At 44.8% G+C, this 19,536-nt stretch overlaps 1 protein-coding gene across 1 annotated transcript in view; it reads right to left on the bottom strand.

Moving 5' to 3' along the window:
- Positions 1 to 298: 298 nt before the first annotated feature.
- Positions 299 to 19,536, bottom strand: part of LOC103179055 (DEF6 guanine nucleotide exchange factor) — a 77,318-nt gene continuing 58,080 nt past the window's right edge. The window contains exons 4-12 of the mRNA XM_007894122.2: positions 17,601 to 17,828; positions 16,148 to 16,294; positions 15,595 to 15,703; positions 14,193 to 14,383; positions 12,952 to 13,059; positions 11,126 to 11,292; positions 8,887 to 9,085; positions 6,454 to 6,544; positions 299 to 1,624 (exon numbers count right to left, since the gene is read on the bottom strand). Coding sequence (XP_007892313.1) covers positions 1,332 to 1,624; positions 6,454 to 6,544; positions 8,887 to 9,085; positions 11,126 to 11,292; positions 12,952 to 13,059; positions 14,193 to 14,383; positions 15,595 to 15,703; positions 16,148 to 16,294; positions 17,601 to 17,828 — 1,533 coding nt within the window. The 3' untranslated portion in view covers positions 299 to 1,331. The remainder of the gene's footprint in view (positions 1,625 to 6,453; positions 6,545 to 8,886; positions 9,086 to 11,125; positions 11,293 to 12,951; positions 13,060 to 14,192; positions 14,384 to 15,594; positions 15,704 to 16,147; positions 16,295 to 17,600; positions 17,829 to 19,536) is intronic.

Raw genomic sequence — 19,536 nt, 5'->3', positions numbered from 1 at the left:
AGCTATATCAACTGCAAGGATTATTATTATTATTAATATTGTATATTATTATTGATCTCAACCTCCACTTTCCAGTGTTTCAGTTGTAGCCCCGGTCCTTCCGCCATCACAGACCAAGTCTTGGCCAATATGCCCCGGACTCTACCCACCCCCTTCGAGCACTTCAGTGGGATTACGTGCCTTCCACTCACTGCCCTTTATGAAGCACTTTCAGATGTTCTCGATGGTAAAACCCACTTTCAATGCCAGTTATTGTGCAGTGGCTTTCCAGGTCAACTCAGGGCAACAGAAACAGTGAGCTTGTAAAATACTGTACAATTTTATTGGAATGATCTCTTATAGGTGATTTTAAAGATATTTGTATCACAATAATAACAGGGAGAGTTATAAGCACAGTCCTGTTGGTCAAGTAGTCACTGACTTATTTGACAAGTGTAGATATATTGAAAGTGAGTGGAATCAGAACCATTTTAAATGACATCAACAAGTTGGGTATATCATCGTAAGGCAAGGTTACATCAATTAAGAAACAAGGCCAGTCTTACATACATAATTTTTCCGAAGATGAACGACATTTGAATAAAGACATTCCTAAAATCAGTTATTTTCAATCAAGCTTTGGTTACTTACAAAACAAATTCTGTGGCAGTACCTGAACTAATGTTTTTTTAAAAAATTGTACAAAACGGCAGCATTAACAATAGCAAACTTGAGATGAATTAAAACATTTGGGACTCTAGCCAAAAAAAGGGACCTTTTATCCTCAAAGCAGAGAGAAACGAAGCAGTGTTTTAATTACAAATTGGAGGAAAGCATTGATACTAAGCTGTATCCATCTTCATCCGTCTCCCCACAAACTCTTGGTACAAGTCAGTACAGAAGAGCAGGTCCCACATTTCGTACAATCTCTGACACACACCAGCTCAGGGATATGTTCCAGCCCTGCACTTGCGTCAACCTCGTAAACCTAGAGTTCCAAATCTCACGCAAACTCCAAACACGTCTGATGTATCTCGTGTATCCAGTGAATTTGCCGAGTTGCCGTGAATTGGATGGGTTCAACCAATTCTTGCTGGTCGATCAAGTTCAGGTTTCTCATTTAATCCTCAGGTCCTCACAAACCTACTGTGCTGTGCAGCACGTGAACAATAACCTCTTTTACTTCCTCGCACAGTTTGCTTCTATTTTGTGGCGTTCTCGATACTGGCTGGTGGCCTTGCAATTCCTTCTTCTCTCGTTTTGCTGGTCACTGTGATGGCTCTGCTCTTGGTGGTGTAATGATGGCTGTCTGACACAAAGTGATGGGCTGTGATTTTATGGCGTTTCCCAAACTACCGCACGGCCTCCTCTGTCGGGCTCTCCTGGGGCTCCTCTGTGGGCGAATTCTCCTCGGCGGGTTTCATTTCCACCGAATCCCTCTTCACTTGTCCATTTAAAGCCGTACTCTTCATTTCCGGGTTTGAGGGACAGTTCAACAATGATTTATGTAGATTTTCTTTGCCGTGCTCATTGGCATTGCCCTTGTCTTCAGCTCTTACCCGCTGTCTAACCCCTCCATCCTTCTGTGCTGCCAACGAGGTCCTCGGAGCGGGTACGACGGGACATCCCAACGCAGGCCGTTTGTCTGCACAAACAAATTAGTAAATTTATTATTGACCACATTACTAGGAGCACAAGAATGGTCAAAATTTAATAGCAAATTTACTCTTTGTTAAAAGGCAAAATACTGCAGATGCCAGAAATCTGAAATAAAAACAGAAGTGGCTGGGAACACTCAGCAAGGTCAGGCAGCATCTATGGAGATAGGATAATGGGTTAATGTTTAGATCACCTTTCGTCAGAACGAACCTAAGACGTTAACTCACTTTCCTCTGTTTGTGTTAGCCTGCTCCCCAACACCCCCCCGACATTTGATTTTCTCTTTGACAGAAAACAATAGACCCCGAAAAATGTTTTATTTTGTGAATAAAAACCCAATGGTCTGTATAATCACGGCACAGGGATCAACCACCATTTATTCTGCTTAACTCACGAACCACTGTTTTAGTATATGATGATTGGAAAAGCGCTATCTGTCCCATTAGCTTTCCATTCAAGGGTCGAGTGCTTTGACCTATGTGAAACTCCTTCAGCCTTTCTGCCCCCACCCTCTGGAAGTCTATCACGGAGCCCCTCCACCTCACACTTGCCTCCTTCCTCTTTGACTGTGCTTGCGGTGATTTTCCCTCTTCTACCCCAAGCCGCCACCCCTCTTGAGCCAGCTTGGGTGCAAACCCTTCACTGTCTGGCGCCTTGGGACGTACCCCTGTGTTAATGTAATTTGTTGTTGTTAACCAACTGTGACGGGGGAGAGAAAGAGCTGTTCCCCCACCCTCCTCTCCCCGAATAGCAAAGTTGGCAGGTGGGGGGGAAAAAAGAGAAAGTTGACCTGAAGAAAAAAATCTATAAAAATAATAATAAAATAAATAAAACAAATTCCGGGCAATGTTACTCTCTAGATTGAAGCCAGCTTTTGGGATATTAATAATAGTAGTAATCCATCCATTTGATGAAGCGCCTTATCAGATCTTCGAGACGTCTCAAAGCGCTTCACAGAACATACTGTAAAGTGAATTGACTCTATATTTTGTGGGCAAAACGCGGCAGCCAATTTCATACAGCAGTGTCCCACAAACAGTCATGGACTGAGTGATCAAATTATTATTATTATTCTTTTTCAAGGGATTATTACCCTGTGGATCTGCCAATTGACTAACAACCAGGTTCCTACTTACTGCTAGGTAAACAGATGTGTCATCTGAAATAAAAAATTGCATTCTTTGTCATATTACTGTGGATGATACATCTGTAGCTAAAAATGGAAGGTATTGACATGAGAAATCACACGTTACATTCGCAGAACTGGTTCAGGAAAGAACAATTGCTTCTTTGTTGTTTGGAGAGCACACCTGTCACTTGCTTGTCATAGTGCTGCCCTTACTAACATGTGGAGTCCTGTAGCTCAGTGGTTAGAGCACTCGCTTTGCAAGCGAGAGACCTGAGTTCAATTCCAGGCAGAGGGCGAAACCTTGGGCAAGTTTCCTTACTCCACACAGAGCCTAATAATAATCCCTCCAAAACCAAAAACAATAATAAATTGGTCATTTTCAATCTATGACTGTTTGTGGGACATTGTTGTGCGCAATTGGCTGCCGCGTTCGCCCACAAATATACAGTCAATTCACTTTACAGTGTGTTCTGTGAAGTGCTTTGGGACGTCCTCCCGACGTGAAAAGCGCTATATCAAATGCAAGGATTATTATTATTATTATCACAATTATCCCTCATCCATGTATTCATAACATCCAGGCTTGACTATGCAAACTCCCTACTTGTCGGCCTCTCCAACTTCTCCATCCACAGGTTGCAGATCATCCAGAGTTCTGCAGCCAGTGTCCTCTCCCGCACCAGGCTCCGTGACCCATCCTCACCCGACTCCATTGGCTTCCCATCACACAGATGGGAAGGATCAGATCCTGATCCTCCCCTTCAAAGCCTTCTATGGCTTTGCTCCCCCCTATCTCTGCGACCTACTAACCACCTACCAGCTTCCTCGCTCAGCGGGCTCCGGAGGGAGCAGACAGGTTATTGGGGGTTAGGAGGTCACAGAGGTAGGGAGGAGCAAGTCTGTGGAGGGCTTTGTGAGGTGACACCAGAAGTATTTATTTACCCAGGAAGTAATTCATGAATGGAACAGGATTGGTAGGAAGGGTGTTGAGGACGGGGCACTGGGAATCTTTGAAAAACAGCTTGATGCTGTAAAGGGAGATGGTGGGTGGGAATGAACATAGGAACAGGAGGAGGCCATTCAGCCCTTTGAGCCTGTTCCGCCATTTAATCAGATCATGGCTGATCTGTACCTCAACTAATCCTTTCAATTCCGATTTCCCACTTTCTCCCCATATCCCTTAATACCCTGACCTACCAAAATCTATCAACCTCACTCATGTGTTGTGAATGAAATCAGATGGGCCAAAGGGTCAACTGCATCCAAACCTCTTGTGATTTTGTAAACTGGTAATTACAACAGAAAAAGGGAAGGGAACGCAGGGAGTGACTCAGAAACTCTTCAGTCTGTAGTCGGGTGTTTACTTCTACATTGGTAGTACAGGATACTGTGATCACAAGCATGCGAGTGATTACAGGAAACTGGTAACCTATCTACTGTCCAGCCAGACCACAAACAAGTCAAGTGAAATCCATCACAGAAGAGCACATCTAATAGGCAGAGCCTCTGAGTCCCCATTCTTCACGCTCAGTAATCCACTCACTGTTTTATGTAAATCAATAAATCTCCAAAGTATATTTTGGAGTTCATGAGCAATGGATCAATAACAACGTTTTTAAGGTCAGGGGAGAGAGGGTGATTCTTCACCCCCTGAGCTCTGAAAACTCCAGTCAATATTGTTTCATCAAAACTAATTAAAATTAAACGGAGAAGTTTTTTTTAATTCACTTTGAGGTCAGGGGACAATGCGCTTGTGATGAATGATCGTTGTCAATGTAGATAAATGGACATGTCTACAAATCACACAGTCACTCCACCTCACAGTGTATCCTGTGAAGTGCTTTGAGACGTTCTCCCGATGCGAAAGGTGCTGTAGCAAGTGTAAAGATTATTACTGTTTAGAAACACAATTTTCTCTCGTGTGGGACTTCTGCAGCTAAATCACAGTTTCAATACACGATACAACAGTGACCCTCCAAGTGCTCAACGAATTCAGTAAGGAGAGGAGAATATAGCATAACATTCTGATCTGCAATCAGCCATTCACAGGGGTGCAGGTTGGGTGGGGGGGCGGGGTGTATAATAGGGCAACACTGTATGCTGGTGGTTTGATATTTGAGAGGATAATAATAATAATAATCCTTGCATTTGATATAGCGCTTTTCACGTCTTCTTGACGTCTCAAAGCACTTCACGGAATATGCTGTAAAGTGAATTGACTGCATGTTATGTGGGTGAAACATGGCAGCCAATTGCGCGCAGCAGTATCCCACAAACAGTCGTGGATTGAAGTGATCAAATTATTATAATTATTAAAATTATTATCCCCTTAGCTTTGCCGCAGAGCCTCCGGCGACAATACTGTATTTTGTTTTCTGGTTTCGGTGCTGAGGTTGATGACCTCCCACTGATGATAGACCAGTGACCACTGAAGAACACAGCGACTTCAGTCAATATTATCAGGCGTGTGGAGTAAGGAAACTTGCCCAAGGTTTCGCCCTGCCAGGAATCAAACCAGATCTCTCGCTTGCAAATCAAGTGCTCTAACTACTGAGCTACAGGACTCCACAGGACGTGTCGAGATCAGATAGGGTTTGATAGCCCGCGTCACTGTACATGCTCAAGACAGTTAGGTCATCACCAACATCACTTCCTGTTTTACTGTGTGCGCACAACACAGGAAAGTGATGTTGGCAAAAAGTGACGCTCTGTAAATCGGTCTTTTAACTCCTAGAAATCACACAGTCATTCCACTTCACATTATATCCTGTGAAACGCTTTGAGACGTCGACCTGACATGAAAGGTGCTGTAGCAAATGGCCCACTTCTGGGTCATCAGGTTGCTGCCGATATCACATTTTGGTTTGCACACGTGCAGTAAAGCAGAAAGTGATGTTTATAGCGACTCATTGACCTGGAAATTGGCCACTTTGGTGCAAAACGCCAGCCAGGGCATGGGAGGGCTGTGTGCGAGTGCAGTGAATGGGGTCCACAGTGCAATCGTGTGAAAAGTGAATCTGCGCTAATCAGAAGTATAGTATAACAGAACTGTGCTGTATTCAGGATTGCTGCTGGTCTCAGGTATCTAGGAGGATGAAGCAAGTGCTGTTATCCATCAGACAAAGTACCAGCTGTGATTGTACATTACACCTCTTGATGTACATAGCTGTGTACAGCAATAATTTGTCATTCATCTCACTGTGGCTTGTGGAGTGTTAGCTGTGTAGATTAGCTGCTGTCTGTGCCTGGAGATTGAGGTCAGGACTAACATAAAAGCAGTTTGATGCTCTTAAGCGAGGACGGTGACCTGGGTATAATGGAAAGATCATCAAGTGGACTGAAGAGTCTTCTTCATTGTGTTAACCTTGTGATAAGAACAGCTACCACACTTCAGTCACTGTGTGTGATAATCTTTGAGACAATGACATGATAAGGCACTGCATCAAGTATAAGCATGAGAACCGTGATCAGATTCAAACTTAAGAATATACTGAGGTCAGACTTTGGCCGTCATTTTTTAAACAACTGCAAGATTTTTTTTTAAATCCCAAATATCCAATCACTGCTGGTTGCCAACAACAGCAACAACAAATTACATGTGTACAGTGCCTTTCACGTCGGGAGGATACCCCAAGGAGCTGGACAGTCAGGGATTACCAGTCAAATAATCAATCACCACTGGTTACCTCCTGGTCCTATGGGATGCATCAGTCGGTTCATTTGTACGTTCCAGTGTTTGACGTGGGAGCTGGCCTGCAGGAGCTTCCGCTGGGCCACCTGTGTGTGAGAAAGGCAACATGTCAGCCAATCACCGCACTCACAACCAACAACAACGACAACAACCGTGCATTTATATAGCACCTTCACGCGAGGTAGCGTCTCGGAGATCTTAGACCCAACAGGACAGCGTAAAAACCCATCATAGATACAGAAGGTTCGAGAAGCTCACTCTACGTTGTTACACGTACACAGGCTGAATAATTATTTATTTTAAAAGATAAATTATTATGACTGCCCCTTGCTCTCAGCAATTAATCTGGAGGCTCAGTTCAAATAAATGTCAGCAGTGAGGGGCATCCATTGTGGCAGTGCTTGCTCCCTACTAGAGCTCTCTATTCTAATCCCATCCCCTGCTCTCTCGCCTATACTTTTTTTAAAAACCTCATTAAAGAAATACTTTAGTTTGAGGAGGTTAGCTTCGAACAGTGACCTAGACATGGCTATTATGCTGTACTATAATGTATTAAAACAAAGCAAGAATACAAGATCATTCCATCAAACAAAGGAAAATAATGCTTTGCAGTTATATTCATGAAACACAAACTGTTCCTTGCGGAAAATCCAAAACACAGTTCATTTGCTATTCTTCCTGGTGAAAATAAATGCATCCAAAAGCTTTTAAGGTTTTAAATCCAGCTTTTTTGCAGATGTCAGTATGTACCAGGCCTCAGGAAGGAGCAGCGGCCCAGGTTGACCTCGTGCCCATACCCTGTTTGATTTCCTCTCTGTGTTGAGTTAGCTGATCAGCAGGGAGACTGCTTGGATAAATATAATTGGACTTAGCAATTGTGTGTCAGCCAGTGGTGGTGCTCCTGCCTCCGAGTCAGAAGTTTGTGAGTTCAAGCCCCACGTCGGGACTTGAGTTCACATAGTCTAAGGTGGCACCCCTTCCAGTGCAGTGCTGGGGGTGTGTTGTACTGTTAAAGATCCCATGACACTATTATAAAAGAGGAGGGAGTTTCTTTCTCACAGTGTCCTGGCCAACAAACCCCGAATAAAAAATTGATCACTCGTTCATGGCCTCTTGTGCGACTGCTGTCACATTTGCCAACAAATACACAGTCATTTAATTTCATGTTAATTCTTGTGAAGTGCTTTGAGATGTCCTTCCTACTTGATCCAAATGCAGGGATTATTTTCAATCAATCTGGTTAATTTGCCGTGAATTTTAATTATATTAATTAAATGAATTTTAAAACCTTCTTTGAAAGTCTCCTGCTTGGAATTTAATTAAATGGCTTCCAAGCAAATGATATTCACGTGTTAGCTTTCACCCACTGTTTCACTTATTTCCTCCAAACAATTTAGCAATTCGACTGTCAGAACGAAAGGTCATCGACCTGAAACTTTAATCCACTTTCCTCTCTCCATAGATGCTGCCTGACCTGCTGAGTGTTCCCAGGGACTTCTGTTTTTATTTCAGATTTCAAGCATCTGCAGTATTTTGCCTTTCATTTTCAAAGAATCTCTGATTATAATTTTGCTAGAGGTCACACACACACACTTTTCAGATTTCTCCCTCTTCCGTCCAAATAAATCGAGTCAAAAGTTACATATTACGTTATTATGCCCCATTCTATCATGATTTCATAAAAATTGTGTACATTTCTATCCCAGAAATTTTGAGAGAGAACAACAAGATTACATTTGTATAGCGCCTTTCACGTCGGGAGGACGTCCCAAGGCACTGGACAGTGTACAGCATTTCAGACCCGAGCTGGGGTCAGGGGGAGAAGGGAGGGGAAGGGGGGTGGCCGATGGCATAGTCAAAGAGGAGGGTCTTGAGGCGGGACTTGAAGGAGGCTAAGGAAAGGGCGAGTCGGAGTGATTGGGGGATGGAAGTCCCCAAAGATCTCCCAATCAGAAACCCTCCCGTCCAATTCACACGCCTACAGCTCTGCTCGGTTGCAACAGCTCGCTCCTACAGACCTCATTCCCATGTAACCATAAGCTCTGCTCTCTAACGGGATGGAGCACTGGGCTGGTCTACACACCGTGAGACACACATCTTGTAATTCACTCAATGTAACGTCCAGGTCACAAGAAGATGATTTCACCCCCAAAACACATAGTCCAATCTATTTGGACTATGTGTTTACAGTATACAGTATATTCTGTGAAACGCTATATACAGTATATTCTGTGAAACGCTTTGAGACGTCTCAATAATATGATAAAAATTGTTTTTTACCATCAGCTGCTCCGTTAGTCCTTCAGCAACATCAGCTATATCAATTGCCAGGATTATTGTTATGCATTATATATTATTACATTATATATATTAAGTCTCAGTGCCATGACTGTAAATAGCTAATGTGCGCCTTTGTACACACACTCACCATTACATCCTGGTCTGCTCGCTGCCTGTTGACCCGCACTTCCTCCAGATGTTTCTGAGCCTCATCCAGTTTTACAGACTTGGTTTGCATCTCTTCTCTCAGCTCCTGCTTTTCTCGCTGGGTTTTTATGATCAGATCCTCCTGTTCTTCCTTCAGCAACATCAGCTGTTTGAGCCTCTCCTCCTCCTCAGCCAGTAACCTGACACACAGGGCAGAGTCACACATAACACAGATGTATCAGTGAACAGAGTTCCCTGGAAATTCCCTGCTCTATTGTCATTTAACGGGTAACAAAATGTCAGGGATATTTTTGGTCGATCTCTTTTTTTAAAAAACTAAAATTTAATGTGTCCAATTATTTTTCTAAATGTTCCCTCTGCCCAGGCCCCGGCCTCGTCTCTGCCCAGGCCCCGGCCTCGTCTCTGCCCAGGCCCCGGCCTCGTCTCTGCCCAGGCCCCGGCCTCGTCTCTGCCCAGGCCCCGGCCTCGTCTCTGCCCACACCCTGGCCTTCTCTCACTGGGGTGTAGGTCCATGGCCTCTGGTGGCTCTCCAGCACCCAACGATGGTCAGAATAATTGCCTCGCAAGTTCGATTCCCAGGCAGAGTGAAACCTCAGGTAAGTTTCCCTACTCCATATGCCTCTGTTTAACTATTTGTAAGTAGGATCCTGGTTGTTAAGTCAATTGGCGGATTGCTTTCTGGGGGTAATAATCCCTTAAATTTTTTTAAAAATAATTTGGTCACTCAATCCACGACTGTTTGTGGGACATTGCTGTGCGCAATTGGCTGCTGAGTTTACCCACAAAATATACAGTCAATTCACTTTATAGTATATTCTGTGAAGCTCTTTGAGACGTCTTTACGACATGATAAGACGCGATATCATTGTTCACATGTGAGCCTGAGCAGTGAGTATTGGCAGAGCCACTCGACCTTAGAGGGCGATACAGACGAGCCTGACCTCTCCACCTGGCCGCCAAACAGAAACAACAACAACAAAATTACATTTGTATAGTGCCTTTCACGTTGGGAGGACATCACTTTTCACAGCACACAACAACACCACCATCAAAGCCTATAGTTATTCAGGAGACCAGCTCCTGATTGACCAGATAGTCTAACACAACATAAGGAGGCTAGAGCAGGGGCAGAAAGAGAGTGGGACCAGAGTGGGGGCAGAGAAAGGAAACACAGCCACGCAATGTCACAAGACACACCGGCTCTTGTAATTGTCAAAACATATCACCAAGTCTCTGCAATAAACAGCACAGTAAATCCAGCTTCTCAGAAACTGCTCATCACTTGACACAGAACACTCCCAACCTTCTCCCCTTCCCTCCTGAAAGTGATGACTCGCAATGGGTATGTTTCCACAACCCCTCCCCAAATCACACAGAGTGATCACAGGTCAGCCTGCAAGGCCTGGCCTGACCTGACCTCACCCAACGCTGGGGACTGATCAGGATTGTGGACGGGAAACCACACTCTCAGGCCAATGACTTTCTCACTGCCACCGTGGCTGAGATCAGCATAGACCACATCAAACCAGGGAGCTTACTGGTCTATTTCCTACATAGTAAGCAATGACTATACCCTGAGCCACAAAGACAATCGATTCAATTCTCATTCTAGTTGGGTCTTCTGGAGGGATGAGACCAGGTGGGCTGAAAGGCCTTTTTCCTCTAGACTGATTTTGTGTGATGCTTAATCATTTACAGATATGTCAGCATCATTGGTTTCCTCAGTCAGTAATAATTCTGTTCAATGATTTATGACACTATAGAGGTAACCCTTCGCTTATGGATATTAAACCATAAGTAGTATTTGAATTTATCCCTGACCTTAGCACAGAACTCAGTTTTGTTCTGAACAAACTATGCCCAGATTATCTTTACTGAGCGTTGCTGCTCACATTCTCTTTCTTTTAACAGCAACATTCCCAGAGTGCTTCAAATACCGGGCAGGACTTGCCATGAAGCCCAGTTGTTAATGAAAGGCTTTGTTATGTCTGAGCTGAAGGATGGGAGCCTCCACAGTGTAGAGGAACCGATCTCACGTTAATCATAGGTGGAGGTTTTACACATGATGTTCTCCTTCAAAGCCAGGAATCACTATTATTTCGCAACCTTTTCTTTGTTTTCTCTGCATCTGTGGTCACCTTGTTCACTTAGTGACCACAATGACCCCCGGCTCACTCTCCTTTCTAACAAGACATCAGGCAGGTGTGATCTCTCGGTACCTGGTCTGTGCGTATCGCTTGGCCTCTTCCTCCTGACGAGCCGTGACCTCCACTGTCAGCGCCTCCTCCAGGAGTTTCTGCATGTCCTCCAGCTCCCGGATCCGCTTTTTCTGACGGTCGGCCTCGGCCTCCTTCAGAACCATTTCTGCCTGCATACTGGCCCGGGCCTGGAGGGACAGACAGCTTAGTTATCAGGTGCCTTCACACACAGGGCCAACTAGTGACCACTGGTGTCAGCCTGGCCCAGTCACTAGCACTCTGCTCTCTGGGTCAGACGGTTGTGGGTTCAAGCTGCCACGTCAGGACTTTAGGCTCACAGTTTCGGAACTGTAAGAGATGGGATCCTTCAGTTGAGATGTTAAACCAAGATCCTAAGAAACTTCAGTTTTCAAATACCTCCATGGGATCTTTAACATCCATCCAAACAGGCAGCGATTTCCCCTCTGTGCCTGTTCATGTGAATGTTAAAGATCCCTTGTAACTATTTGGTGTCCTGACCAACAATCCCCCAAATAAAATTGATCACTCGCTCCACGGCTGTTTGTGGGATCTTGCTGTGGGCAGATTGGCCGACATTGTCTGCCTACAAACAAATACTCACTGCACTTTATAGTAATTCCCTGTGAAACGCTTTGCGACATTCTGGAGGCCCCGTTTTGCCCACAAAATACACAGCCAATACACTTTACAGTAAATCCTGTGAAGTGCTTTGAGATGGTTCAATGACAGATTAAGGGCTATATTGAATTATTATTACTGTTATTATTACTATATAAATACTTTCTCCACCTCCACCACCACCACCACCTCCCCCGCGATAGTAAGAGAAAGCAAAGGGAAGACTGCAAACCAAAAAGAGAACGCAGAGAGCCAGACCAGCCAGCAAGACTCCACCACTCCTCCCACACAACAGTCACATTGTGTTGATGAGAGACCAGCGACCAGGTCACAGTGCAGAAGTGCAGACGCCAGAAAAACCACCATGACTTGTTCCCCATATAAAGCAAATGAGATTCGAAGAATCAAACAGTAAGATTTGGGGAACTAGAAACACCCAAATCTGAATGGGGAGAAAAGCAGAAGCAAAGATTCCTCCCCTATAAAGATTCAATCTGTTTCACTGTGAAGTAGATTTAATAATAATAATCCTTACAGTTGATCCAGCCCCTTTTGCGTTGAGATTTTTTGACCACATCACTCCCACTCTCGCTCGCCTCCACTGGTTCCCCATCCCCCAGAGGATTGATTTCAAGATCCTCATCCTCACCTACAAGGCCATTCACGGCCTCGCTCCCTCCTACCTCTCCAAACTACTATCCCCCTACCTACCTGCCCGTACCCTCCGTTCCTCCGGCTCCAGTGGTAGGGCTCTTGCCTCTGAGTCACAAGGTTGTGGGTTCAAGTTCCAGGTTGGGAGTTGGAATCACATAGTCTAAGCTGACACTCCAATGCAGTTCTGAGGAAATGCTATGTTGTTGGAGAATGTCGTCCTTCGGATGAGATGTTAAATGGAGGTTCTGTCTCTCAGTTCAAGTGGTCGTTAAAGTTCCCATGGTACTACTCAAAAAGTGAAGCGAGTTTCTCTCTCATGATATCCTGGCCAAAAATCCCCCAAATAAAATTGGTCACCCACATATGAATGGATGTTACTCTTAGTAGGTTTGAGCTTACTAAAACAGCTACTTTTTGCAGGAGGTTGATATTTTGTTCACCGGGTATTTTGTCAAGCCATTTCTGAATAGTCTTATTAACAGTCCCAGGTGCATGGATGCCTATAGTATGATTATTACTATCATTATTATTATTATTAATGCTCGCCCTCTGACCTGCTCAGCCAGTTGGAGCTGGATCTCCAGTGCACTCTGCATCTCCTCATGCTGCTGTTTCCTCCTCTGCTCCTCTTCCTTCAGGAGGGTTTCTGCCTGGCGCTGGGCCTAGAAAGAGAGAGCGGGGAAACAGCCCTTACTGTCAGAGGCTCACATTCTTGACTTTCATGGCCTCACGTTAACAACAGGCGACAGTTAAACTTACACGATTCATTTATCAAGTCATTCTTGGCCAATCACAGTCAAATTAGAAGTTCAAAATCAACCAACACATTCCACACGCCCATTTTAGTTGATCAACAGGTTACTGTAAACAGGTTTAAATTTCTAATAAAATTGGATGTTTTGGTTAACAATTCTGCTGAACACAGTGATTGCGGTAACACTATGGTATTTTACTGTATCCCCAGAGAAGGTTGAGAGGAGATTTAATAGAGGTGTTCAAAATTATGAGGGGTTTTGATAGAGTAGATAGGGAGAAACTGTTTCCTCTGGCAAGTGGGTCGGCAATCAGAGGATGCAGATTTAAGATAATTGACAAAGGAACCAGAGGGGAGATGAGGGGAGAGTTATTACGGTCTGGAATTCGCTGTCTGAAAGGGTTGTGGAAGCAGATTCGATAGAAGCTTTCAAAAAGGAATTGGATAGGCGCTTAAAAAGGAAAAAAATTGCAGGGTTATGGGGTAAGTATGGGGGAGCGGGACTGGTTGGTAGCTCTTTCAAAGAGCCGGCACAGGCACAGTGGGCGAATAGCTTCCTTCTGTGCTGTAAGATTCTATGATTCTAAGAGAGGTGAGAGGCAGAGTGCGTGTCGGAAGATACCAGGAACAGTAAGAGATAAACAGAATGTGAAAGATGGAAGAGAGAATATGAAGGAAGGGTGAGATGGGAAAGAGGGAATGGAAGACAGAGTAGGAACAAATCACGGCGAAAGAGTAATGAGAGACAAAACCAGAGATAATGAGATGGGGTAAGTATAACGAAAGGGAACAGAGGAGAGAAAGGGACAAAGAAAGGTAGTGAGACAAACTGAAAAGATTATGCGAGAGCAAGTGACTGCTATTTATTGCAGTATAAAACAGGTCCACGGCTGGTTTAAAGGTTTCATCCACATCATTGTGATCCTGTACCCTGGAAAGCTGGGCTCCGGCCATACACAATACTGTGGGCGGCCCGGACTGACCAGACTGTGATGGAGATGGAGCTTGGGACCCCAATGTTTGACGCTGATGATCTCTCACCTCTTTCAGCAGCTCCAGCTCCTGCAGTTTGCGCTCTTTCTCCTCCTGCAACTGTTTGAGCCTCTGGAGCTCCTCCTCCTTGGCGGCTTTCCTCTTGTCCCTCAGCTCCCGCTGCTCCCGGCGTTTCTGCTTCAGGTCCTTGTGCAGCGATTGCTTACCCTCCGCCTGCAAGCGGATTGCTGTCTGGATAGCTGGGAGCAGGAGCAGAGAGAGTGGGAACGTGTGCGGTGATCGGCCCAGGTCGTGCCATATATTATAATAATAATAATCCTTGCATTTGACATAGCGCCCTATCACGTCTTCTAGACGTCTCAAAGCGCTTCACAGAATATACTGTAAAGTAAATTGACTGAATATTTTGGGGCGAAACACGGCAGCCAATTGCACACAGCAGTGTCCCACAAACAGTCGTGGATTGAAGTGACCAATTTATTACTTTTTTTTAAGGAATTATTATACCCGGAAAAGCAATCCGCCAATCAACTAACATCCGGGTTCCTAGTTACTGCTGGGTAAACAGAGGAGGGTGGAGGAAGGAAACTTGCCCAACATTTCACCCTGCCTGGAATTGAACCCAGACCTCTCGTTTGCGAGGCGAGTGCTCTAACCACTGAGCTACAGGACTCCATTATATAACAGAAATAAAGAAAGGCAGCGAGACAAACTGAAAACATTATACGAGAGCAAGTAACTGCTATGTATTGCAGTATAAAACAGGTCCACGGCTGGTTTAAAGGTTTCATCCACATCATTGTGATCCTGTATCCTTGCATTTAATATAGCACCTTATCACATCTTTGAGACGTCACAAAGTGCATCACAGAATACACTGTGAAGTGAATTGACTGAATATTTTGTGGGCGAAACGCGGCAGGAAATTGCACACAGCAGCGTCCCACGAACAGTCATGTTCAAATTATTTTTTTTCAAACTTGTTTTTTTTGAAGGGTCTTTTACAAAGAAACTTGGTAAAGGTTTTCCCTACCAGTAAATTTTTTGATGAATCCAGCACCTTGCAATTATACAGCTCCCTTCACATGGGATAAGATCAAAGCGTTAGACAGAGATTGTGTCAGATGCAGAGTGAGCAATGGCGCAGCAGGGAAGGTCTCACACTGGGTTCAGTCGAAGGCGTAGCTTTTTAGGTGGGATTTAAAAATGGAGAGGGGTGGGGTGTGAGACAGAGGGTCAAGAGATATCTATCTATACCCATCTGGTTGTGCGCAATTGGCTGCCGCGTTTCACCCATAAAATATACAGTCAATTCACTTTACAGTATATTCTGTGAAGTGCTTTGAGTCGTCTCGACGACGTAATCAGGCGCTATATCACATGCAAGAATTATTATTATTATCTGTCACATTCTCTTCCTCACTGTTCACCTCTAACTCAGGTTCCTTACCCGTCGTCCACTCCTGCCGCTGCTTTGTGTCTGACGCGCTCATCTCATACGTCCTGTTAATGGTCTTCACACAGAACATGCACCTCTTTCCATCTCGGTCTGACAGAACCTGAGGGAAAAATGATATTAAAATATAATCAATCCTTGTATTTGGTGCGATGCTTGCAATGCTGTCAGAGTTATAAAATATAATTTATACTATAATCAAATTATAACGTTAGAATCAATGTGTGGGTGGTGCTTTACTACTATCTGTCCTCCACAGCTGTGGAGTTGTTCACGGTATGGCAATCGTCAGGCAGAATGACAACTTGCAAAGAAACATTACCGTACAATACAAATTTACACTTATGTGTTGGGAAGTCCACAGTGCTGGCTGGGCACCTGAACTGGTGGTGGGAGCCGAGGGCGTTGGTGTGGGGGGAAGATGACTGAAAGAGTGGTAAAATGAGGTATTTAAAAATTTGACATGTTTCCCATGAACAAATCTCCCAACACTTGGCCGCCGTCAAAGCAGATTGAATTCCTTGCCGGCTCCGGTGTGCGTACGCACCTCAACACAGCAGTTCCTGTCCAGTGAGATGCTGCCTTTCTTCTCCTTCCGGTCCTCGCTGGCGTAGTAGGAGATGAGATTGGGTTTGAGGATGAACCAACGCTCGGTCCAGTTCCTTCTCAACTGTCCCTTTTTCCACAGGTATCCCTGGCAGAGAAGAGCATCACACATCAGCACTTCAACAACAACTTGCATTTATATAGTGCCCTTCCACGTGGGGCAGCCCTTAACATTGGTGGGGCCTGACATGGAGGTGTGGGGAGGGGGGAGGTGACGGTAAACACGGTCGAAGAGTGGACGAGGGTTTCGGCTGTGTTTGGAGTAAGGTACGCTTTCCTATGTGTCAGTGCAGCGGATCAGAGGGGCGTAGATTCAGGGCAGGCACCAAAAAGTGTGGCTTTCAGCGATTACATACTCCCCAAAACTTTAGACCTCTCTCCCTCAATCCCTCCGCCTTGCCCCCTCCTTCCCCATTTTTAGATCATGCCTGAAGACCTTCCTCTTTGATTGTGCTTACTGTCACCTCCTATCTTGCCCTGCCTCGGCATCAGGCTTTAAGCACTCTGAGATGCTACCCTGTGTAAAGGACGCTATATAAATACAAGTTGTTGCTGTTGTTTACTCGGAGGGTAATTAACAAACAGAACAATGTACCAGAAAGGATCGTTGATTCATTCAAGAAACAGCTTGAAGCTGTGATGGGAAGACGGTACGGTGGGTACTCTGGAAGGATGAGATCAATTGAAGGGCTTCCTTCATCCGGACCGATCTTATGATTTAGTGAACACATTTAGGGTGGGTTGATCACAGACACCATTGCTTTGAAACATCCAAGGGCAAATTGTACCTCATTTCTGGGCTCACTCACTGACTAAATACCCTGGGTTATCCCAACTGATCCAATCCCTGGTGAAGACAACACTGGATTTGCCCTCAAACTCAATTTGCCATCCCGCCCCCACCCCTCCTTGGCTTCCCCTTCATAGCCCACCAACACTGGTAAACTAACAACAATCTCCATGCCCTCAGAAACCATGCAGAGTATACCAGCAAGGCCACAGACAACCCGTGTACATCATTCACAAACACTATGTTTGACTTGACAAAGTATTGCTTGGCTCAGTCCTCGGAACCGTTTGAAAAATGAAATATTGCTAAATAGGAAAGAAATCTGTACCTCTCCCCTGACTGCAACTGCCACACAGCGTGACCTGCATCACAAAACGCACTCAGCTAACCTCAGCCTGGCTTGCCCACCACTCACTGATGAAGCAGTTTAAGCCTTGGGGGATTGTTTGCTGTTAAAGTTGTTCTATTACCCACCTAGACTTGCCCACCATCTTTCCCTTTCTCAGTTGTACAAGGAATATTACTGTAGTTACAAAACCCTGACCTGCCTGCCCTGTTCTGCATTGAGATGAGCAACAACACTTATGATTTGCAAAGTAATCACCTGTTTGAGGACGTCCTCAATGATTTCTTGATAGACCTCCTCCACCGCCATGGTGATGGTCTCTTTCTCAATCCCCCGGGTAAATCTCCCTGAGTTCACCAACTCCAGGAAGGTCCAGACTGTGATTCCGCTCTGATGCTGGGGAACCTGTGAGAAGTAGTCATCGAGTTCTCCTCCATTCCACTCCACGTTCATTTCTGTACAGACTTTCTTCAGCAGATATTCCACCTGGGGGAATGGTGACAAGCAATAATGGCATTCAGATCCAACGACCATTAACAACAACATGCATTGATGTAATACCCTTCATGCAAGGCAACATCTCAGAGTGCAAAACAGTGGCATCACTGCAAAACAGTGGGGGAGGTAGGAGGTGACCGTAAGCACGGTCAAAGAAGAAGGTCTTCAGGCGTGATCTGAAAATGGAGATGGAGGGGGCAAGGTGGAGGGATTGAGTTCCAGGGTTTCAGGTCAGGCCATAGTGGTTGAAAGCATGGCTACCGTTGGTGGAGTAGAGGGGACGAGGGACAAGCAGGAGGCTGGAGCTAGCAGAGCTTACAATAAATCCTGTGAACAGCTTTGAGACATTCCCCCGACTTGAAAGCTGCTATATCAAAAGTAAGGGTTGTTGTTATATTTTGGTAGGAATAGGAAGGGGGAAGTTGAGAACAAGCAATGCCTTTTAACATGTGGCATTTAAATACACTCTGTTTTGGTTGAACTCTTGATCATTCTAATATTCTTAAGTGAAGCTGTACCCTGGTATTGTGTGAAATACTGTCAATGCTATTAGAAAATGAGTACTTTGATCTCCTGTGGGTTGTTTACTGTGACCTTTAGAAGTGACTGTGACGGGACATTAACCGGCATTCAGCCCATGTTGGCTCTCTGAAAGCCAGGATAACAATCCTTGCACTTGATACAGCGACTTATCATGTTGAGGAGAAGTCGCAAAATGCTTCACAGGATTTTACTGAGTAGTGTAGTGACTGTGTATTTTTTTTGAGGGGGGGGGGATCTACTGTTAGCCAGGACCCCGGGAGAGAGAGAGAGAACGTCCCATCTCTCAGAAGAGTGCTCACAAAGTACAGAAGCCTGACTGTGGGAAAAGAGACCAGCAATTCAGACTTGTGTGGTTAGAGACCGGTAATAGCCTGCAGATAAACCATTAGAGAAAGGAAGGCATTTGCCGATAACCCAGCGGGTCTAAAAGTGAATTGTAAAGGCAATCTAGTTGTAAGAATATGCCGTCAGTCATAAAACAGACTTCCTCCTGAATAGATCTGGGAACATGTCCAACTCTCCGTGCATTCACGCAGAGATTCTCACAGCTGAAATCGTGCATCATCCATCAGTCCTTAATCTGTCTTAGATACATTCTATGAATAACGACTAGATCTTTTCAGTGTGTATTATATCCCTGTAACATTTCAGATGTTAGTAATTTTACTACACAACAATAATATTTCCAGTTGACATTGCGTCTTATCGCATAGAGAAAGTGCCTCACAGAGTTTCTTCGTAAAGTGTAGTGACTATGTATCTGTATGCAAACACAGCAGTCAATTTGTGTACGGCAATGTCCCCCACACAGATATGAAGTCAATGATCAGTTTTGTCTGGGAGAAACTCCCTTCTCTTTTTAAATAGTGCCATTCGATCTGAACGGGCAGGCGGGATCTAGGTTTAGCATCTCATCTGAAGGACGACACCCCTGACAACACAGCACAACCCCAGCGCTATCCTTGTGCGTCAGACGGTCGACCGTCTCTAGATGGTGCTGTCGCGCACGATCCACACAGCAGGAGGAAGGAGAGAGAGAAACATATAATCATTTAAGCCAAATTAAAACCAAAGCCAGATGCACAAAGTATTTCATGCATCTGGAAAAATATAAACTTTAACGTTCAAACTGCGGTAAATATCACTGCTGCGC

The sequence above is a fragment of the Callorhinchus milii genome, unplaced genomic scaffold, assembly GCF_018977255.1.
Source record: "Callorhinchus milii isolate IMCB2004 unplaced genomic scaffold, IMCB_Cmil_1.0 Scaffold19, whole genome shotgun sequence".
NCBI classification, from domain to species: domain Eukaryota; kingdom Metazoa; phylum Chordata; class Chondrichthyes; order Chimaeriformes; family Callorhinchidae; genus Callorhinchus; species Callorhinchus milii.
The sequence above is the reverse complement of the archived record's forward strand: the minus strand, read 5'-3'. Positions and strand labels throughout refer to the sequence as shown.